Source organism: Rutilus rutilus (assembly GCF_951802725.1).
Source record: "Rutilus rutilus genome assembly, chromosome: 20".
Lineage (NCBI taxonomy): Eukaryota > Metazoa > Chordata > Actinopteri > Cypriniformes > Leuciscidae > Rutilus > Rutilus rutilus.
This window is the reverse complement of record NC_140225.1, coordinates 17,115,860-17,140,161: the sequence shown is the minus strand read 5'-3', so window position 1 is coordinate 17,140,161 and position 24,302 is coordinate 17,115,860. Positions and strand designations below refer to the sequence as shown.

At 38.3% G+C, this 24,302-nt stretch overlaps 2 protein-coding genes across 2 annotated transcripts; one reads left to right on the top strand and one right to left on the bottom strand.

The window, feature by feature from the left end:
- The first annotated feature begins 1,354 nt into the window (after positions 1-1,354).
- On the top strand, positions 1,355-15,596 carry cUnh10orf71 (chromosome Un C10orf71 homolog). The gene is made up of 2 exons (XM_084390903.1): positions 1,355-1,819; positions 3,738-15,596. The coding sequence occupies exon 2, from the start codon at positions 3,861-3,863 to the stop codon at positions 14,769-14,771; it is 10,911 nt and encodes a 3,636-aa protein (XP_084247029.1). The 5' UTR covers positions 1,355-1,819; positions 3,738-3,860; the 3' UTR covers positions 14,772-15,596.
- A 3,214-nt stretch (positions 15,597-18,810) lies between these two features.
- On the bottom strand, positions 18,811-23,888 carry drgx (dorsal root ganglia homeobox). The gene is made up of 6 exons (XM_084390904.1): positions 23,419-23,888; positions 22,813-22,913; positions 22,137-22,238; positions 20,340-20,509; positions 20,132-20,244; positions 18,811-19,848 (listed from the first exon to the last, which is right to left on the bottom strand). The coding sequence occupies exons 1-6, from the start codon at positions 23,474-23,476 to the stop codon at positions 19,529-19,531; spliced, it is 864 nt and encodes a 287-aa protein (XP_084247030.1). The 5' UTR covers positions 23,477-23,888; the 3' UTR covers positions 18,811-19,528.
- Positions 23,889-24,302: the final 414 nt, after the last annotated feature.

Genomic DNA, 24,302 nt, shown 5'->3' with positions numbered 1-24,302 from the left:
TATCTCGACAACAACTCTGCATTTGCAGCTGTTCAAACATAAACTAAGAGTGTATTAAAACAACATTGTTATCTGTTACCTTTTAAAGCATTTAGAAATATTTGACAAGCAGAATGTCTGTAATTGCAGTACGATCCCATAAAAGTCATGCTGGGTGATTCACAGAGGGAATGACCAGTGCTTGGAAGAGACCATTCCAGCCTGTTATGGGGTTCAGCACCTACCTGATCTCTCAAGGCCACACATGTAATATAATCAGAACTTTTACAAGAGTGCAGTATCCCACTGAGCCCCCTTAAATCTTATCTACCCATGATAGCGAAAGTTGCTCCCACTATCCCCAACATGGCAGAATATGTAGAGGTTTTTACACTGAAAAAAAATTATTCTGTGTATATATATATAAAATATATGATATTCACATTTCACACTGTGAAATTCTTCCTAAAAATGTCTTATTTTAAACTGGAAAACAAAAAATTAAGTAGGCCTAAATCTTGTTTTGTAGCCGTTTAGATTTTTTTTCTCCAGGAAAAAATTATTGTAGTATAAAACATGCCTTTTTAATTATCAAAAACAAATCCTAGAAAACATGACTATTACAAAAATTCATGAAAAATATATATAAAATTAGGCATTTCTAAATGTTAGTGCTGCAATTGTATCGCTCATGTTCTCAGCTGTTAGACTCATGTTGTTTTCATCATAACATGTCAACTTGTTCAGCTGAGGATATAAGGCAGTGCTGTAAACTACAGCTGTGAGTGGTGAGGAAGTGGTGAGCGATAGTGGAACAGCTTTGACGAGAGCTTAGCAACAGAGCTCTAAAGAGGAGAGAGGGCGGCCCTGCTGCTCCATATGTGAGTGTCCATCACCTTTACACACCAGGCCCTCTGCTGCAGCCAAGACTCCTGGGAAAGAGCTCACTGCACCCATGTCCTATTATAGCAGTGCCTGGCTGCAAAGTTAAGACTGGCGTGAGACAGCTTGACATCAGGAGGACATTTGAAAATGGATTGACTGAGGGGGGAGGTGCCAGCTTAAAAAATACCCCTCCTATTGTGACCCATTTATTCGCCCCTTTTATTAAGATAACTGGTGACAGAGACTGTGCAGTTTATAAATTGTTCTTGAACCTTAATAACTGACAGTTGCTGGTATTAAGTACAACTGAAAATTGGGATACAAATACAGGATGGAAAAAGGCTAAAAATCCCAAGGAGGGATCAGATATCATCTGTTGACAAGTCTAAGGCACGATTCAGCCAAAAGAAGTGGGTGACACTTGTTAGTGAAGCAACAAGCTATTTTTAGACCATGGGCACATGTTCATCTGGTTAGATACATGCTATCCACCACAACAACTCCACAAGTGGATACATGTCATGCCACAAACAACAGGTTTCTTTTTTCTTTTATTATAAACTCCAATGGTGGTCAAATGTAATTTTGACTATTAAGGCCTGGCACGGCACAACAGAATTACAGGCTTGTTTTTTTTTTATTTTTTATCTGCTTGACACTTGACACCACATGGTTATTCCAATACGTGTGCTGTCTCAAGCCTTCATCCCATGTTTCCAGCTCGATCGTCTCTGCCTGATGCCACTGCTATTTCAGCGTGTTTCTGCTTCTGAACCCTCGTTGCTTTAGCCCCGCCGGGGCCCTTGCACAAAGTGGCCTTTACATCTGCTCTTTGTCAACTTTAAGGAGAACCCTCAGAGTTTGCCACATATAGTATGCTACGGATAAGGAATGGCTTCTTTCTGAAGCAAGAGAAATATTTTCTCCACTAAAAAATGAGATATAAGAGCAAAAGGTAAGAAAAAAAGCTCACTTGAGTTCAGAATGTTACATGGATATAGTTTATGCAAGCTGTTATAAAAATATCAAACTGAAAATGTGTTGCTTATTATTATATGGTTTATAGAAATATATAATTGAACAACATAATATGTAAAATGTGTTATTATTTGTGGACATGAGAACCATACTGCATTTAAAGCATTAAAGGATACTGCAATGCTAAACACATTTGATTTGAGTGATTCAGCATCCAACCTATGATCATTGCAATAAAACCATGATACTTTTAAGTGTACTAATTAATTAATTAATTAATTTATCTTAAATAAAACATATGATGAACATGCAGTTTAACCCTAACTACTATTTATTATGTTGTCATACTACTTGTAAAAAGCAAAGATGTAACCAAATGTTAAAAATGTAGGAGTGGCAGTTTAAGAATCTGTCTTCTTAGATGAGCACTAATCTGATTATTAAAGGGATGTGTCTATGGTTACATTGCTGTATGAAAGTAGCTTCAGTAGCGTTCCAACTGCTCTGTGAAGGCAGGGCAGGCAGGGACAAGAATAATAGAGTTATGTGGACTATGCAAATCAGCTTCAAACAAATACCCTATTTTGCTTCTGTTAAAAACAATAATCAATAAATAATATTATTTTCATCTAAAGATTAGGCTGAGAACCATTGATCCAACCATGAGAACCGTTTTTAATCATTCAGACAACACAAACAACTCTGCAAGTGATTAATAAAGTATAAACATATACTTTATCAATATACTACATCAACGCAAAGCAAAGGGTATTCAAAAGTTATTCACACTAAAATGTCTTGCATGTTTCAAAGCATCAGGGGAATTTATTTTTACTTGCGTGTTTAAATTTGTAACCACAATAATGTAGGGGGTATTTATAGCTATTCCCCAGAATGAACAAAGCATCTAGAAATAATTGTCATTGCATTTGTTGTACTGAATCTTGCTCTGCATAAGAAGCTTAAATATTTAAAGAATCCATATTTAATCTTATTTTTCAATTGTCATAACTGTAATAAAAATTTATGCCTTCTATTGTAATATGTAAAATCAAAATGTTAACAATTAACATACAAAAGGCCAAATGTGACCCTGGACCACAAAACCAGTCACATGGGTTAATAATAATAAATAATAATAAATAAGATTTCCATTGATGTATGGTTTCTCAGGATAGGACATTATTTGGCCGAGATACAACTATTTGAAAATCTGGAAACATTGAGTAAATCGCCTTTAAAGTTGTCCATTTATGTTTGCGATTGTGCTGCATTCACTCACAAAAATAAATGTTTTATATATTTACGGTAGGAAATTTACTAAATATCTTCATGGAACATAATCTTTACTTAATATCCTAATGATTTTTGGCATAAAAGAAAAATCGATAATTTTGACCTATACAATGTATTGTTGGCTATTGCTACAAATATACCCGTGCTACTTGTGACTGGTTTTGTGATCCAGGGTCACAAATGATCTAATATTAGATAATAATAATAATAAGAGTACTTCTCTCTGCACTCAAAGCACTATACATATGGAAGGGCGAATCTCCTTAACCACCATGGATATAATGCTTGAACCAAATGCTCTATAATTCTACCAATACTACCATATGAAAGCCATGTGCTTGTAAGCATGTAAGTGTCAGAGAAGGTTAATATGTGATCCTGTGAACGAATGGAAAGCAGTTTCCTTCTCTAAATATACTTCACGTGATATAAATGTGCAGTATGCAAGGTGGAGCTCAACGGTTTGGATGTCATACTTTATAAAATGTCAATTGTGCACTAGACATCTGAATCACTCAGCAATAGCAGTGTGATTTGCGAGAACTTTGTTGAGAACTACAGTGAACTGCGAGTTTATGACATCTCTGCTACTCTTGCAGGAAAGGAAGGCATTTTGATCACCTTTTAGAAGGTGAACTACTTAAATGCAAGACACCCTGCGTCAGCCATCTCGAAGACTGACAGGGACAACTGTGACCTGTCCATGAGAGTAAGAGTGTGAAATGAGCTCCCTGGAAAAGCGCCACACAGGCCAGCGGGGAAGCATGCAGGGCCACCACAAATACTCAGATGGCTTCAGTGACACATCCAGCAGTGGCAGCTTTATGGATGACACGGACAGGGAGGTGAGCAACCTCACCGATCGTGCCTTCAGGAGCCTGTGCATTGGAGAGGAGGCCATTTACAATGACTCAGAATTCCCCTCGTCTCCGACCGAACGACATAATGCTTTTGCAAAGGAAACCCAGCAAAAGACAGTCTCCCAGGAGACATTTTCATACAGGATTCAGGATTCAGGGGAGGCAGAAGGACAGTCCGAGATGGCCTCAACATTCCAGCATTCTTACACGGATGTAACCCATCAGCAACAGGCTTTCATGGAGGGAGGCTTTTCTTATATGAACAATGGCTCCAAGGAGGTGACGTGGCAGCAGAGCAGGAGCGCATCCAGGGTGTCATCTCTAATCAAAGCCTTTAGTTCAGGGGAGTGTTACCATGACAGTGGGACGTGTGACGTTATTCTGGCAAGGGATAGGTATAGAGACTTTGGCAGTGAATCATGGGACAGATCAGCTCTGCTAAGCATCCAGAGAGAACTCTCTGAGTTCTCAGGACATCATCAGAATTTTAAGTCAGGCCCCTTTCAGTCTTACAGAAACCATTTTTACACATCCGACGTGGCTGCCGCGGTGGCCCAGATGGACACAACAGTCCTGATGAGTTCTTCAAAAAGAAAGATCAAGGAATTGAACTCCACAAACAGTTTTTTCCATAGCGAATTCAGTCCCTTCCAGCTGTGGGAAGAGTACAACAGGTTCCCCTTTGAAAGTACGAATGTGTCAGGGTTTATGTCAGCTAGTGAATTCCCAAGGTGGTACGATTCTCCCATGTACAAAGAGCTGAAAGACGACAACAGAATTCCTAACTCTCTGTGCGAAAGTCGACTATTCAATCAGAGACAAATTCAGGACGTTGTGCCCAGCCAGCGCTCCAGGTCCACGGTCCTCCAGAAAGCCTCAGCGATTGAGAAGAGGTGTGAATCTGAGATGGCTTCCAACTATCCACCTTGGAAGAAAAACAATAACTTTGTAAGGAACAAACTTCCAGGCAACCGACCCTCCACGGTCTCACCTACTAATGAGAGAACATGCAGGCCGGATTCAAATTTGTTTAGCAATAACAAAGTTGCGCACGAGTTAGTGGTCGAGAGCACAGTGCCTAGCAGTGTGACGCCATTCAACATCACTCAGCTCCTCACACCGGTTATTCACACAAGACAAGAAACAGAGACGTCTGAGATCCTGCAGTTTGCACACACTCCTTCTGTTTCTGATTATTCCTCTCAGGGTGAAACTGAACCTAAACTTCAGAGTGATGTCAAACATCTGCGTGACAGCTACAAATCCAAAGCTTCAAGTCTGCTGTTCAACCTCAAAGACAACCGAAAAAGAGTCAAGAGTACATACAGTCCAACTAGATTCAAAGGGCAAGAAATAACAGATCGAAATAAGCAGGCGTCAAAGCTGGAGGGCCGCGAATCCAGATTTTCGGATATTCTTGTATCCCAAGAAACGGCTCAGGAGAATTTGATTGGAACGGATGCACGGGCCTCATGTAATCTAATCCGAGAGCCCAGTGCAGCCCCCTTTACCCCTAAAGATTATACAGATGGCTTTGGATCATATGATAATTTGACATTAGCTTCAACTCAAATTCAGGACGGAGTAGCTAATTACAAATCGTTCCGTGGAAGTTCAGAAGGTCACTCTCACAGCACAGATCCGCTGGCTAACACAGAGCTCTCAACACACAATCTTTCAGCACAAGGTAAAAGCTCTCTGACTTCACAAGGTCAATTAAAAGATCTCAACGGTACTTTTAGTCCTGCTAGGCCAGAAATAGCAAATATGCTTCCAAAGGCTTACCCACCGACACATTCTCTGCCTGCTCAGACATCAGAGAGATACGGTCAGAGCGATAACATGAGTGAAAATGATCTAAAACAAAGAAAGGACTTTGGAAGAAAACCATGTCTTGAATATAGCCAAAACGAGGCCATTAAAGAAAGATGTCCTTGGGACCATCTTGGTTCTGTCAAGGAAACAAACGGAAGATCGGAATCACGGCCATTTGGAGGAGAAATAGCAGCGCTGATTGAGATGGACAAACAGAGGAAGGCAACCGCCAAGCAATACTCTGCCAATGACAGTTATTCTGTCCAAAAGGAAACGTACATGCAGAAAGTCAATAAAGACATAAAACTCGGTCGACTTGCAAAGGAGGAAGACACAATATCACCCAGGAAAACGCCTTACGGTGATAAATCTGTACATGACAAACAATTAAACACATTTTCAAAGCCTACTGAATCATATGGAATACCAAGAAACAGTCTCCAGAACAAAACATCTCCTCTAAAGGAAGTCTATTGTGGTTTACAAAGCTACAATGTCAACAATGATCTTGAGCAAGCGGCGTCTTCTAACAGTATGGCAACGCAAAATACATTTGATCAGAGAGCTCATGCACCTTTACAAGACCATAGAGGTCAAAAGAATGAAGGATTGTACTCATATCAGCCATACAAGTATGAGCCTAACAAACAGTGGCACATGGCATCGACAAGTGAAGATAGGCACACTAAGGAAAGTGTACAATGGACACTAAAACAATCAGAGATGATGGAACAAACTGTTGCAAAGAGTTATAAAATGTCCAATACATCATCAAGTACCATACACATAAACCATAATGAGTTTTCCACCAACAACGGTGCACTAAATCCTGGTCAGCAGGATAAAGATTCAGTCGTACCAATTGACACCTCAGATCAAAATAATACAACTAAACAAGAAGACAGGTTCAGCATCAATGATATTCTTGCCATTAGAGATAATGAGCAAGCAAGGAGACTAAAGGATAATACATTTGTTTTGGCCAAATCAGAACACTCACAAAATCTAATTAAATACGATACAGCTGATAAACTAACCATTTCAGAGCCTGTAAAAGAGCAAGAACAACAAGGCTACAAAGTGCAGGATGTCACGAGTCCATCACCTGGCTATATAAGAAAGGATTTCCACAATACAAATGAAACAAACATTAACACTGACAGAATAATGATTAAAGATCCTGACAAGGTCACAACAAGAGTGTTTTCTTACAAGGAAAGAGGCCAAAGCAAACAAGAAATACTGACGTCGAAATTGAAAGCACATGCTCAAAAGGAAATATCTGCGATTAAAGAAAAGGGACTTGCCAAACAAGGCATTCTTGCAAGAAATGCAACAAAATCAAGCATGAATATCAATGGTGATGGTCAAGAAGGTCACTCTGTTAGGAAGGAAATCACAGCAGACAAGCTGAATCACTTGTTTCAAGATATCACTTATTCCAGTGTTACCCAGAACAAAGAACAAATTAAAACACACAACGATCATCCCAAGAATGGATCTCCACCATCATTGGAAAAACAACCATCTTATCTTTTTGAAGATAATCAGAAAGCAGTATTGGAAAAGAAGGGCGAGAACATAAAATATAAACCTTTGGCTATAGAAAGGCAAAATGACAAACATTCAGCAGATGATAAAGAGATGAAGAAAGAAACGTTTACTCCGGACAGAGTGGCAGATATAAAAAATGATGTCCAGAAAAACTACCAGCCATCCCGAATCTCACCAAAGGATGTAAACACTAACAAGGAATCTGCAAAGCAGAGACATGAAATGTCACCAAGTGAGTTGATGTCCGGTCATTTGACAGCAGCAGTCAAGACAGAAAACTCCAGTCCCCATAATCCACCTGCAATCCTTAATGAAAAACAAACAATTCAGCATGATCAGAAAGACAATCTGTATGGACGTCAATATACTTGTTCTGAAAAATCTATGACTAAACCTGCTAATCAAACCAAAAAAGACTTACCAGATATCAATTATTCCAGTGTTACCCAGAACAAAGAACAAATTAAAACACACAATGATCATCCCAAGAATGGATCTCCACCATCAATGGAAAAACAACCTCTTCATTTTGAAGATAATCAGAAAGCAGTCCCGGAGAAGAAGGGTGAGAACGTAAAATATAAACCTTTGGCTATAGAAAGGCAGAATGACAAACATCCAGCAGATGATAAAGAGATGAAGAAAGAAACGTTTACTCCAGACAGAGTGGCAGATATAAAAAATGATGTCCAGAAAAACTACCAGCCATCCCGAATCTCACCAAAGGATGTAAACACTAACAAGGAATCTGCAAAGCAGAGACATGAAATGTCACCAAGTGAGTTGATGTCCGGTCATTTGACAGCAGCAGTCAAGACAGAAAAATCCAGTCCCCATAATCCACCTGCAATCCTTCATGAAAAACAAACAATTCAGCATGATCAGAAAGACAATCTGTATGGACGTCAGTATACTTGTTCTGAAAAAGCTACGACTAAACCCGCTGATCAAATAAAAAAAGACTTACCAGATATCAATTATTCCAGTGTTACCCAGAACAAAGAACAAATTAAAACACACAATGATCATCCCAAGAATGGATCTCCACCATCAATGGAAAAACAACTTCTTGATTTTGAAGATAATCAGAAAGCAGTCTCGGAGAAGAAGGGCGAAAAAGTCAAATATAAACCTTTGGCTATAGAAAGGCAGAATGACAAGCATCCAGCAGATAATAAAGAGATGAAGAAAGAAACGTTTACTCCAGACAGAGAGGCAGATATAAAAAATGATGTCCAGAAAAACTACCAGCCATCCCGAATCTCACCAAAGGATGTAAACACCAACAAGGAATCTGCAAAGCAGAGACATGAAATGTCACCAAGTGAGTTGATGTCCGGTCATTTGACAGCAGCAGTCAAGACAGAAAACTACAGTCCCCATAATCCACCTGCAATCCTTAATGAAAAACAAACAATTCAGCATGATCAGAAAGACAATCTGTATGGACGTCAATATACTTGTTCTGAAAAATCTATGACTAAACCTGCTAATCAAACCAAAAAAGACTTACCAGATATCAATTATTCCAGTGTTACCCAGAACAAAGGACAAATTAAAACACACAATGATCATCCCAAGAATGGATCTCCACCATCAATGGAAAAACAACCTCTTCATTTTGAAGATAATCAGAAAGCAGTATTGGAAAAGAAGGGTGAGAACGTAAAATATAAACCTTTGGCTATAGAAAGGCAGAATGACAAACATCCAGCAGATGATAAAGAGATGAAGAAAGAATCGTTTACTCCGGACAGAGTGGCAGATATAAAAAATGATGTCCAGAAAAACTACCAGCCATCCCGAATCTCACCAAAGGATGTAAACACCAACAAGGAATCTGCAAAGCAGAGACATGAAATGTCACCAAGTGAGTTGATGTCCGGTCATTTGACAGCAGCAGTCAAGACAGAAAACTCCAGTCCCCATAATCCACCTGCAATCCTTAATGAAAAACAAACAATTCAGCATGATCAGAAAGAAATTCTGTATGACCGTCAGTATACTTGTTCTGAAAAAGCTATGACTAAACCTGCTGATCAAACCAAAAAAGACTTACAAGTTACAAGCACGAAGACTACAAAATCGAACAGCAGTTTGAATAAAAATTCTCTCTTGGGATTGGACAGAAACACAGAGGAACCTAATGTACATCATAAAAGTAAGATTACTGTGGAGCAGTCTAAAAATGAACCAATCAAAAATAGCTCTGGGATTACAGCTAGTCAACTGACATCCTCATCAAGTGACATGAAGTTTAAAAATGGAATTCCACCTTCTAAACGACTAATGGAACCTGCCAAATCAGAGCTCACCTCAAACCTTCAAACAAATACATTGAGTGCAGATGCAGAGAAGCTTTTAAATAGAACCTACAAACATAATTCTGGGCACAGTTCAGATTCAGAGGCATCATCAACAGAAAATATGGTCAGAATCAACTCTGTACCAGCAAATAATCCAGCCTCACAAAGAACCCAGGAGCCAAAAACACTAAAACCTTTTAATAATGAAGACGGACAAGCATTAATAATCAAAAACATTAAAACAAAGGAAAATGACTTGGCTAAGCAACAAAATAATAGTTCACAAGTAAAAGCTGTAGAAACTACCTCTGCAAACCAAATGGTGGAGAGTCAGTCAAAACCAGGAACAAATAAACAATCACTAACACAAATAGCATCAGCTAAAGCAAAAGAAAGCTGTCAGCAAAAAGAACTCCATCAAGATGATGAAAATACAAAGACTCTGCTCTCATTTGACAAGAATGAACTCCCCAGGAGCCATCAGAGTATGTCAAGAATAGAAAACAATTCAGAAGAAAAAAGTACAAAAAGTGCAAGCCCAAAACAAAAAGAACAAGGATTTCCTAGACCATTAGATATATCACTTGAGAAAAACAATCACAAGTCCACAAAAGAGCCTCAAGAAGTGAATCCGGGCAATTCCAAACCCAAAAAAGCAGCAGAAGACAAACTAGAAGCAAATGTTTTCTCCCAGCATAAAGTATTAGTAGATGAGGGTGTAACTCAAAAGGACAATGGACAGCCTGTTTCAACACAGAATGAAAAATCCACAGCAGATATATCAAACATCACCATTCTCACACCTAGCAAAGAGGATCCTGCAGAGGAACCCATGATTTACAGTATTTGTGTGTCAAGAAAAACAGAAGCAGCTTTAGACGATGAACCTATGATCTACAGTATTTGTGTGTCAAGTAACTGTCATATTGATGATCAACAAAATACAGGAAAACATGATGAAGTGAGTTCTGATGAAACTGAGAGATGTGTGGAGGATGAAAGCTTTCATATTAAAAATGACAAAGTAGACAATGAGCATGATGACGTTCACAGACAGACTGAAGTGTCTTCAAACATTGGAGAAAAAGAAGACAAGATTGGACAATGTGAATCGCCTGCTACCACGGATAAGTCAAGTGTCGTAGGAAGAATCAGTACATCATATGAGGATCTCTTAGTTAAATATGGGCTTCCAGTCAGAGATCACGTTCATCTCACATCAAAACATATGCAGGATGAGAGAGAAAAAAAAGAAAAGGAGGAAATTGAAACTCACCATTCACAAAAAACAATAAAACATGGAATCAACAAAACTCTGGCATCCAAAGAGAAAAGCTTGGATAACACACAAACACATCCAGATGACACAAGACAAACACCCATTCAGCAGGAATCCATTACAAGTCATCCTTTAAAAGAGAATGAGAGCAAAATCAAGCAAACACAACATGATATCCCTTCAATAACCTGTTCCAACAACATGGCTGAAAAGCAACAGATTAGAAGAAACGATATACCAAAACTTGTTCATTCTACAAGAGATGCCACCCTAATGGCAAAAGATTTAGAAAATGTTGAACAACAAGATCAAGCTACTCATAATATTGACCCATCAGAGCAAAGTAGGAGAAATGATATTCAGTCAAAGGAAAAGAAAGTTGAAGAGCAAATGAGAAACACTGAGAAAACGCAAAGTCTGAGGATGATAGGAAACATTACTGATGATGCATCTAATTCTAGAAAGTCCCCAAAGAAACCTGAGAATGCATCCCTGACTGCTAAACAACCTGCAATAACGAGTGAATCAAGAAGAGCAACACATACTGAAGTTGTAAAGGCACCCATTTCTAATGCATCCATGGCAAAGGATACAGTCACAGAAAGTACATTTACTGGATGGACAATACCTAAAAAGAAGCCTCAAATGGTGGAAGGTGAAGACAAAATGTTTAATCATACTGATACATTTATGCCGCAAAACAGTACAATAAATGGAAGAGAAACATTTAACTTAAAAGTTCAGAAAACTACACATGAGTCAAAACAAGAGGATTCTATAATAGCTATGAAACAAAAGTCTGTCTCAAACAAAGATGCCCAAACTCTGCAAAAGAATGGAAAGGGGGATTTGGGGGAGAAGAGGGAACAAGAAAAGTTACAAGTTGAATTTAAAACGGGTAATGAAATTACAAACAGGATGAAGATGGTTTTAAAAGATGGCGCTGCCACAGATGTTAATAATTATAAGGATAAAGTTAGCAGTATTGGTGAGGATGTGTGTTATGTTGTAAAACAAGACCAGGCCTCTTTTGAAGTCCCAAAAAATAACTTAGAGGACATAAAAGTGTCTACAGAGGAAGTATCATCAAACAAAGAATTCATGGCAGGCCACAAAAACCAACTTGAAGTGATAAAGAGGGAACATTTGAAAGGAAAGAAAGGAGCAGTCGTGACTGACCGTGTGGGTGAAAAAGACTTTACAGAGCAAAAGACGTTACCATTGAAGACCCAAAATGAACCCAAAACCGTGGATAAATTGAACGGTACCAGTGAAACGACACCAAAACATACATATGGTGTTGGAAAAGAAATCACACCACCTAAGAAAAATGGTCCAAGTGAATCAGAAAAGACCAGTCAAGGACCAGTTCGGAAACAAGAGATAAATATCTATGATAATAAACAACCTACACTGAACAGTGACAAAATAAAGAAAGAAGACCCTGTATTAAGTCTGAGTGGACAACATAATGGTGATTTGAAAGTTAATGAAAAGAGAAACAGTCTCAGAGGGAAGAAAGAAAGAAATGTTGAAGCTACGGAGACAAAACAGGCTGAACGGACTAATACAAACCAGTCTCAGCCAGGGAGAAGTTTTGTCCCCGAAACAAAAGGAAGCGCAAGTTATGAACAAGAGAATTCTCAGCTAAATCAACAGAACACAAGTAAAGAAGGTATATTATCCAAATCAGAGGCTACACAAAGGAACAACAAGGGGTCTAGACCAGAAATATCCGCTATCGTAGACTATGCTAGATTGAAAGTTATCTCTGCTGAAGATGATAATAAAGAGCATGATGTATTCCCCAAACTAGAGTTCTATGATCAGTCAGTTTTAAGAATTCATAAAGATTCACATGTAAATGTGCCAGATACAGGGGGAGAGTCTAAAAGAGAGATAATTTCAAGGGAGAAATCGCAATTGAAAAAACAAACAGTTAAAGAGACCTTTTCACAAAATGACAATCAATTGAATCCCAGCATGAGTACAGCTCAAGCAAAACCTATATCACTGGTAGCTTCAGGTTCACAAGGTGGAGCCACATCAATGGGCACCCAACTGAGGGCTTTAACAAACCATAAGGAATCAATCACTAAACCAGCTTTCATGGAGCATCCAAATAGAGGAGAAATAAATAAATTGTATCAACCCAAAAATCCCCAAGGTACAAATACTGTACCATTGCAAGCCGAAGGTACAATAAGCAGATCAAGACAACTGACTCATGACAAAACAACTGAAAAGGGCAATATTTCTCATTCTGGAAGACAAGAATCCCTTGCAAACTTGCCTTCGTCTAGCACTGTAAAACTGGCAGACAACCAAATACATATGACATCACCACCTGGAGAAGAAATGGAAGAACTACAATATTACACAATAAATGCTCTTGATACTGAACTAAAGCCAAAGGAAACAAGTGAACCACCTCCTCCAAGTTTCAAAATGTCTCAAAACAAAGACTCAGATGAAAAATCAGAGGAAGAGAAAAGGGAAGATAGACAGTTTTTGAGTCCAACAGACTATGGTAAAGTTCACGCGACAGGACCGCGATCCAACTCTTCTTCTCCAGCGATGGGGAAACCCATCATGTTCAGAGTGAAGGATAATACCATGAGAACGTCTTCTGTGACCAAAACCGTCAAACCATGCTTTCACAGGTCATGTGATGACTTCAGAGTTGGCTCACCAAAGGAACACTTGAGCGGTTCAGAGAAAGAAGATGAAATTCTCCCCAAACAGTCCGCTAACCCTCCAGTCTTACATGAACCAGCTATTGCTGTCCATCGGCCCCATAAAGTAAAAGAGACACTGCACAACAACTTGTCCTTAGCAGAATACACAACAAAACAATCAAAGAGCCATCAGAGAAGAAGCCAACTTTTTGATGAAGAAGAAACTCATTCTGTCATCAGCACAATGTCAGAGGATATGGACAACTGTACAGCGAGCCTCACAGATTTGGCTAACATACGTTTGGCCTTCATGCCCAAGAATGAAACCTACAGAGACAACTACCAAAGGCCTGCATCTGCCTGCTATGAACGACCAGAGTCAGCCTGCTATGAAAGGCCAGAATCAGCCTGTAGTGATATGAGGCCACTGGGTAAACCTCCAACGGTGCCCCCCAAATCTGAAAAAGCTCTTCGACGAGCACAAAGACTCGCAACGAGGCGTATGAAAAAGGCAGAGACCCCAAAGATGCCGCCTGAAAACCAAGAACAGCTAGAGTCCAAATCAATCAGAGATGTCGCCGAAATGCCCTCTTCACCTTCGGACATACTGTCAACACCTCCAGGGGTACAAGCCTCACCTCCTCTTTCACAGTATGACATCCAGCCAAATTACACCCACCCAACACACAGCATAGTTGCCCAACCTTTCCCAATGACACAGAGAAAGCTTTTGCAAGACCCAAATTCAGGGCAGTACTTTATGTTGGACGTACCATTATCGGTTAAGAAAAAGACATTTTATGACCCAGAAACTGGTAAATACGTACAGTTGAATGTCCGTCAGAGGTCTCAAGATGCTCTAACGCAGCCAGCATCGGTGGAGATGTTAAACGCTCCCTACATGCTGTATCGTGGGTTTCTGCCAATGGCCGCGTCTTCATTACCACCCTTGAGGTCATCGTCTGAAATGTCAACACCGGCTGCGTTAACAGACGAACAGGATATGCTTGAGACAGGTAGCGAACTGTGGAGACAGAATGTTTATCCGCAGAATGCGGAAAACAGCATTAACACCAATGAAAGACACACAGATATTATAACTATGAGTGAATTAGAGGACTTTGCAATGGAGAGCACGTGACGAGTAAAGTTGTTTAGATATTAGGTAAATACTTTTTAAATTTGTACACAAATCTACAGTTACATGACTGTATATCTAAGCTATTTAACTGTGACTTTTAAATAAGTTAAAAAAGTTCTTAAAACTGTTTTTGATTTGTATTTAAGGATTGCTGTTAAACTGTGTTTTGTAGCTGAGGCCGGGCAGGGGCTCTTTATTGTCAGAAAAAGTCAAGGGAAGAACTGTGAAGCATTCCAATTAATTATGTTAAGCTAAACATTATTTTGCAGTGTATTTGTTTATAATACAACAAAGACCATGCCCACTGAGCACACAGTACATTCAAGGGAAGTACATTTCTGAAGTGACAACAGCCTCATCCTCAGACCCAGCCAGAACCTTCACTGATCATTTTGTCAAAATAAAATTAAAGATAAGGTTTTTCTTAAAATCTGATTTTCCAAACGGCTCACAATATGCATGAAAATTTTACACTATGTAATTGTACACACTTGACAGTTTAATACTACATAAAGTGCCAACTTTTCCCTTGATGTGCTTTGGCAGGTTGCATATTAGTGGTCTGTCTTTACCTTGCCATGGTTGATGATGTATGAGTATGACTATGAAATAATTGCCTTATAAACAACTAGCAATGTACTACTTTTACAGTCTTTCAGATGCTCATTACATCATCATTAAAGAAAGATTTGAAATCAAAATGTTGTGCCTGGCTGCTGTGTCCTCACACAGAACCCATTAAAAAGATAATGCATTAAAAAATGCAGATATTATCTGATGTAACAAACTTGATGAGAATGAACTTCATTGCTCTCTTTACCTCATTCCTGTGGCTCTACAGATTGATATATTTGTGGGTTTGAGTGATTTCAGTATCTGCACAATAGACCACTCTAGTGGACATAGGGTGCATTGCACTTTGTATGTACAAACTGTGTTCTCTAGTAAATCAATCAGTTATATATTACAAAATATCTCTAAACATATCTATTTGTCTAATGCTTCTTAAGAAATATGGCTGATAATTATTTATTTATTATTATTTATCTTTTACGTTCTGTGAAACAGTACTTCCAGTGGGCATAATAAATATTAAGAAAATCTTTGAGCGTCATCAGATCCATTAACAATATTTCTGTCTTATCTTTCTCAGACTTATTGATCTCTCTTTTACATAAGTGCGGGCAGCTGTGATAACTGCACAGATGTTGACCGTATCTTGACCTATGCAGGAAGCCCATATCTCAAACAACTGGAGCACCAGAGTTTGGATATGACTTCACTGACAATGTATCATTAATGCAACAAAAGAACTCATTAACTTCATTCAAACAGAATTTGAAACAAATGATTTGTGTCATTATTTAGTTTAGTTTAGGGTTTTTAAGGCTTGCTTGGCCTCTCTCCAGTTAATTTGATGTAACAATGCTTCTCATAATAGAATGAATTACTGCACTGAATAATCAATAATCCACGTGCAATGAATGTTACGAACAATCTTCTAAAAATATTACTACAATAACTCTAAATTACTTAAAACCATCACAGGCTATTTGTTTTTCTGTTTGCTTGCTGTGCGAGAATTCATTTTGGAAAAGAAAAAAAGATTAACAACAGCAACAGTGTCTAAATTGATTTTTCCCCTGAGTTGGGTTTTCTCAAAGTGGAGACATCTTTATCAGCCGTTGCAATGTGCAATTACAATATGATTTCTATTGGCTGAGAGAAGCATACAGAGGATTACAGGTCATATATGAGCAGCAAACATGTTTTAGGTTTAGATACAAGAAAACTGTGATCGCTATAACCAACATCTTGCCTGGTTTTCGCGAGTTCACATTTTCATATAATCATTGCAAGGCTTGTTGTTCATGATGGAGATTATTAAACCCAATTTCAAAATTCCCCATGGTCTACTTAACTAATAAAAAAAATACCTAATATTTCATCAAATAATATATTTAATACAACATAATTTGCACTTCAATCCACAGGATTAGATGAACACACTCCTCAACTTCTTCCACAAATGCCCAAATGTAATATTTGAATAATTAATTAAACTCAATTGACCAATAAAAAAATAGCATAAGAGTTAAAGATTTGTGTCATTTAAAATGCACAGTTTTTCTGTTCTGGGAAAATAGAGTAAAAATATTAGTGACTCATCCTGAACGTCCAATCAAAAGCTGTCTAGAATGAGCATGCCCCGCCCCTAATACAACTTCTGAAGAGCTATGTCCATGGCGGACATGTAAACAAATAGTGTTTATTAAAAATAGGGGCAATTAAGCCCTTCAACATAGAATAAAATAGAAAATATATAAACACAGCTAAGAAAAACTGTTGGCTACTCATCAAGTAAATATTTATGTCAAAAGGCTTTTTGAGCATTTTAAAACATTTATTTTATGTATGCAGGCATTAGCACATTACTAATTATCAACTTAAATACATTATAATCTTAAATACAATAGACTTAATATTTTAGGTAAATATTTATATTTAAATCTCTACGTAAAATATTAAGTCTCAATGTAGACATTAATACTTATCTTATAAGCAGATTGGTGAAAATGTCCGTCAGTCCGCCATCAGCCTTCACGTCATGCAGAATGATGGGAGAAATTTCGACAGTGATCGATCTAGAGGGCGCTGTGAAGACAATTCAGCAGCACTTTGTCTTTACCTTTTGAGACCTCTTGCATATAGGCCTATGTTTTGTGAGCTGGACCAGGTAATCTTTTTGTTTGAGCTGATATAAAATTTAAAAATCAGTCAAATATGTGTGCTCCGCAAGCATTGTGTTGATTTATAGAAATCGTCATAACGTAAGACTTTACTGGTGTCACGTGATCTTAGCTGCTTTTTCGTCACTTTGCGTAGGCCTAACTAATATTAGCGCGGCTTCTGATTTAATTTTTAAATTTAGACTTATTATGAGATGTAATATTTATTTAATATTTTCTATTTAACAAATTATCTATAATAATATTCTAGATGTTAGCCTATAGTTAATCCAAAATGTATAAAATCATTAAAAATGCCACAACCAATTTGAACCTTGGTCTTAAGTATGGAGAACATGTATTATTTTCAGTATATTTTGTTGTAGATTCAGTAAATTCTTTCATCTGTTTATTGTGAGATATGATATGAGTGTCATGTTTAATAGGAATTCTGCTTATTATATGGTAAGATGCTGTCACACTAGCTAATTAATAATATTGCCTGTTCATACTTAACCTTATTTGTATACATTCAAATATTCTCATTTTCAGTTATTGTCATATTGTCACACATTTCGAGCAAAGCGTATATTATTGTGTCACCATAAAACACAAATGGCATTCTGCACTGTTTCATCAGGCAGGACTTTTGACATTATCTGGCTCTGCTTTGTCACCAGGGTGTCACATCATGAATAATTAAATCACTACTTTGTGATAATACATAATTCAACATCAATTATTAATGCTAATGTGCTTGCAGTTTACTCAATTGTGTTATTGACTATCAAAGTAATTTCCTGAAAATCCTCAAGGACAAGAATTTAATCAGTCCAGCCCCTTTTCAAAGGTAGCACTGTTAAGTGTTCTTAATCGAAGTTGCTTTTTTTCAATATTGCTGCTATGTTTATTTGAAAACAGGTACTCGCGTTTCCTTTTAATACCAATTTGCTGGTTCATATGCTCCTAAATGACTATTCCTCGTTCACTATCATATAATTGCACTGATGTTCTAAAATAGTGTGGTTTTTTTTCCATAAAAGGAAATAACAAAAAGAATTCAAGCGGCATGACTAAGCCTCTTAAAAACCTAGTGACAACTGAGCCTTGTTGTATATCAAGTGCATAATGTCATAATTAGCACCTATCACATCTTTGTCATCATGGGAAACATGTAAAATAGCTATGTGATATGAGAAAGTCGCAATGTACTTTAAAGTAAATAAATAATAAGACCAACCGCTGCTTCCATTTTTGCAGCCCTACCGCTTGAGAACTAATTAATAATTGATCATAGACAGATGGTGTGAGCAATAGGCAACAGGAGATGTACATGATTGCCTACATGTTTAATTGTTTTACAGAACATGTCAAAACAGGACCAGTGTGTGGACTCTTGCAGTCTATCACGGACGTACAGATGTGATTACAAGAGAGGTGTCAGTTGTCATCGCATCAGCATGAGTAAGAGTTACCCGGATCATATCATAAAACATGACAAACCACTTAATATACAGTTCTGTCCTTGATATGATCTTACATATATTATTTCACATTAGTACATTTATATTTCAGCATGGCATATATCTTGACACAATGCAGACTGTCTATCATCACCTGACTTCACAGTACACAAGTCAAACATCAAAGTGGATTGTGAAAAATTAAATGTTCACATTAGCAACCAGGGAGTTTTCAGTTTGCCACAGAGCATGTTCAAAAGTCATTCCGCCACTGAAACCGAATTGCAGCGCCAGGCGCCCGCATAGACCCGAACAGGGCAAAACAACGTCAAGAATCATGAGTAAAAGTGAACGAGAAGAGGATAAATTACAATTGAATTATTAGTTTGACACATACAAACACACAAAATGCACAATAAGGGATTGCACTTAACACCGTCCTGTCCAGGGTATGTCAGTGCTCTCAAAAAAGAGGCAGCAGGCATTCAATGTTTGATTATAAATCCTTCATCCAAAGTGTGTCCTCCAATTAGGAAAAAAAACACCAACAACAACCAAGATTCCCTCATTTCTTATCCGGACCCTCCTTTTGGCAGTGCAGATTCTTGTCTGGAGTTCTTCGTAACGATGTGATCTTAGAGGTGCCGGAGGCAGGACTGGAATCGCTTCCTCCTGCAGAAACAGTGCTTTGTCCCAGACCGACCCCTGGACCTGTTGGAGACCCGGCTCCCAGCAGGTTAGCTGACTGAAGAACGGCCTCTGAATGTTCCCTGGCCTTCATCCGCAGGGCTGCGACACTGGCTGTCCGATTACTCTGGCACCCATATGGTGGCAGGAAGGAGAGGCCCATTGGGTCAGGCACACAGCAGGAACACAGTGGACTTCCTAATGAGGTAGACCGGAATAGTGTGTCATAATGGGGCAGTCAATGTCCTTTATCATTATAAATATGTTTTATTTCACACTGCATATAACAATTGAATGTGACAACACAGACGGTAGATTACAGTTCTGACTAAATCTCTATCTATCTATCTATCTAGGCAACAACACAAACTGTTGCATTTTCACCCACATCAGTTGCAGAAAAAAAAGTAATACAAATAAAAACTATCTTATACATTTGTGCATGTTTTCACGATGACATCTAGTAGATCCTGGATCTTACCTTTTAAAGTTGCCACTTGTGACAGGGCTTGTGCATAAGTGGCTGTGTTCAGCAGAGTCCCTGGCAGACAAGATGGGAAAAAAGGTCCACCTGAACCCACCACTCTGTTAATACTGTGCACAAAGGCAAGAATTTGGCATTACATCTCTTTTGAAAAGCAAACAAATATCGTTTGGAAACGTCACATTTGATTAGACGATCTACACACTTCTGCTGTAGTTCCATTGGTTCTTTCTTATTTCTGCCATGGTCAACAGGAGACTGGTTGAGGTTTCTTGCAGGAGGTGCACCTTCACTCATTTGCTCTTTGCCTCCCTCCTGGTCCGAAGTTCCTCTCTCCGTTTTTCTCCACTTTGCCCTCCGGTTTTGAAACCACACCTAAAGAGAAAGAGAGAGAGAGAGAGAAGAAAAAAAAAAGAATAAAATTTTCCTCTCTTTTAGTTTGATTAAAAATGTTGTCTTCTGCGGAAAAGATGTTAGATATCCTTTTGTGCTCAAAAAAAGAAAAAAAGTGTAGCATGAGGGTGAATAAATAATGACAAAATGTTCCTTTTTTGGTAAGCTATCCCTTTAATCGCCTCTCTTGAAACACATTCATGTTAATTGTTAGCTGCATACATTGTATTAAAATGTATTATTTTCCTACAATGCACATTTCTGAAATGTGCCGCAGGATCTAACAAACCAGTGACTTATGTCAAACTTCACGAACACAACTGCTGAGCATATGCAGTGAAGTTCTTGTATGTTAATTGAATGAAGGTCATTGCCTATAACAACATTTAATTGAGCAATTTTTCATTATCATTTTTTAATGACTTCCTACTGACAGTCTCCCTGCTTCTGAGAGAGAACCATGATGAAGTCGTTTATTTCTCTATTTAGTGATTGTTTGACAACATCAGATTCGATTAAGTCTGTGCTCTCTAACGCATTAATCATATTTGAATGGGAAAGGTTGCATAATGCAGCCATATCTCCACCGCCTGGCCAGCATTGTGCAAAGGTACAATGATGTGAACAAACAAAACACCACACACATATAGCCGGCTCTCTCCACATAATATGACACAACAGTTTACTGGCAGGACAACAATATGCACAATGTAATTGTGGCAACATTATCTCACCCTTGCACCTTCCAGCTAGAAGTCATGATCCCCCAGCACTGAATGCTCTATAATTGCACCATTAATCTCAATTTGCAGTTTGTTCTTAATGCAGCACAAGCCAATTGACACTTTAAAAACGGTGGGCGCCCACTATAGCTACTACAACAAAACAGAAAATTTATTTCCTAATAATAATGTAAGTTTAATATCCCTGCATGCTGCGACCGATTCATGTTCAGATTTAATAATAGGAATCGGGTAATCCGATTAGAGAGAAATAATTTGTTTACAATCCCTAATTTACAGCAGCGAATTCCATTATCGCGTCGCAGTCATTGGTTTTAAGCGATAGTAAGATGACCCTGGGGAACAAAAGGGAAACTATTATATTTCCTACAATTAGATCTGAGCTCAGAAGGAAACCCAAAAGCAAATCTGGAATGCAGGAAATTACATACAGACACGTTGAATGTAATTACACGTGGCCGACTTGATATTACCGCGGATGTTTTGCAAGGCCTCAGAATATCTGAAATCGAAGGTTTTCAGGTGCGCGAGCGGTTTATATGAACCTAGAATCATCGTTCTCGGGACGTTTGTCTTGTTCAAAAAGCACTGCAACCTCTCTCCATTTGCTGAAACGCGGAAATGGCAGTGCATCTAAGCAATTTTTATACCTTAGAGACGAGGGCAAATTAGTGTAGAACATTACCACTAGTTAATTATGAATGACCGATTAATCAACCTAATCTAATATTCCACATTATGTTGATGTTATTAAAGCGCATCACGGAAATGACAGAGTGGCTTCATTTACTTTCTTTGGCCAAAGGTGCTGTGAGCGCTTTACGTCGTAAATCTCTGAATCAGGTCAGTTGTGGAAAGTGTCTCACCTGAACACGAGCCTCTGTTAAGTTGATTTTCATCGCCAGCTCTTCTCTCGTAAACACGTCTGGATAGTGGGTCTGTGCAAAAACCGCCTCCAAAGCCTCCAACTGTGTGTGAGACATTTTTATTTGGCCTCATTGCTTGAATGCATGCTTTATAATTCAGAAAGAAATATCTGCTTTTCCTTGCGTTCGCTGAGAATGCTTTTCATGGGTAAAACACGGATACAACTCACCAAAATTGTTAAACTGGTGTCTTAAAATTTTAATTCAATTAAAGTGATGACAAAGTGGTTAAAACTTTGTATTTACTGAATAAAATGTCAGGAATCAGTGCGACAATTTAAATGGATAAAAACAAAGATGTTGTTCTAATGAAATTATTATTTTTTTTTTTTTACATTAGGCCTAGGCTATTCGGCCTTTTTCTCGTCTTACATTTTTCCATTGTCATGCAACCTTATAGGCTAAGCATAAATAGGCAAAGGCTCTACTTGTTTGCTTTAGTGTTCAAATAAGTTTACTTCCAAAAGATTATTTGTCATATTAATGTAGCCCTATGTTTACGTGCATTTACTTTACACGCGGAATGCCTAGCAAAAAAACAGGACTTTATAAAGCAATATCATAATGCAAGTATCAGGACAGTGGTATGCATTGGGATATTTTGCTCCTCACTAACCTGTTGTAAAGTGAAGGTTGTCCTGTTTCTGCGTTGTTTTCTGCGCAGAAAACCGTCATCGAAGTCTCCAGAGGCGTGATTCCCAAACCCATTTGTGTTCACTGTGTAAAAAAGCAACGCGACACTATTAAAATATTATATTTCTGGTATATATAAATGCATTTTCTTATAGCCATAAATAATAAGGAAAATATGATTTCCCTCAGTTGCCTAATTCACAGGGAACCGTTAATTCCTTGTAATCTGCTTGAGACCTGAATGATCACTTTACACAATGAGAAACCATGACCAGCAAAATGCCAGTTGAAAAGCATGACATCTAACATCTGTTCTCAGACAGACTGCAACAAAAAGTCTCAGCTGGGCGGCTGTCAAGCTCTCGGTCACAACATTAAACACCATAAAGCCATAAAACAAAACACAAACATGGGGAGATTATTAGCCATCTTTGATCGCGTAATATAATGCGTAATATGAAGATTTAAATTATAGACGACGAAAAAGGAAGCGTCTCAATATTTATGTTTTTAATACAGGCCTTTATATTTAACATTACAAAGTTCAAATTTGACATAAAACTTAAGAAATTAAGCATAGCCTACTTACATGTATTGGTCCTGCAGCACTCTCCTTCTAACTGTGGAGGACAGTGAAAGTAAAACATGTTTCCCGGTGTTTTGCGAGTGGAGAGAATATTTCTCTCTGCATAGGAAAAAAAAAATGGCCAAACGTCAATAGTATAGCCTGTTCTCCAACTATTACCGCGTCTTAAAAAATTACTTTAAACAACACTAATACTTCTCTGCAACCGATTTGAAGTGCATAAAGTAAAAAAAAAAAAAAAAAGCATCTGTACCAATAGATGGTCTTGATGCAATCGCGATTCTCGTGTCTCCTGCTCAACCTCAGCAGAGCAATCGCACTCCCACAGTCAATCACTGAGCGCTCCAGTTTATCCGCTCTCGCGCACACAAGGAGGGAGTGACCAGATGTCTTAGTGACTGTTTAGAGCATGACAACACTCGCCTTTATAATCTCACGCGTAATTGCAATTAATCAGATTTTCGTTTTCAGGACATTTGGATAGGTTCTCCGCGCCCAACCGGATTGCGCACGTGGTGGTAAACGTCAAAAACCTCCAAGGCATTAGACTATACTACGAAAGTGTAACTTTAGCTCGACGCATGCATGCATATTCCCAAATCAAGAACACACGGGGCACAAAGCACGATGCACTTTTTTTTTTTACACAGTTGCTTTTTATATTAAAAATCTAGATGACTGTTTTTGAATTTAAAATTGGCTGTCAGACCAGTAATTGCTCATTATATGGGTTAGGGGTCCACTTTATACGAGAATCCACTGGCTGCGCGCTCGCAGGTCCAAATTTTGATTTTGTTCACAGCAAGGGGTCCAAGGATTTATTTCCCACTCTCGCGTAAATGATATGCAGCGGGACCCTTTCAATTACTTTTAAAACGCACGCGGGA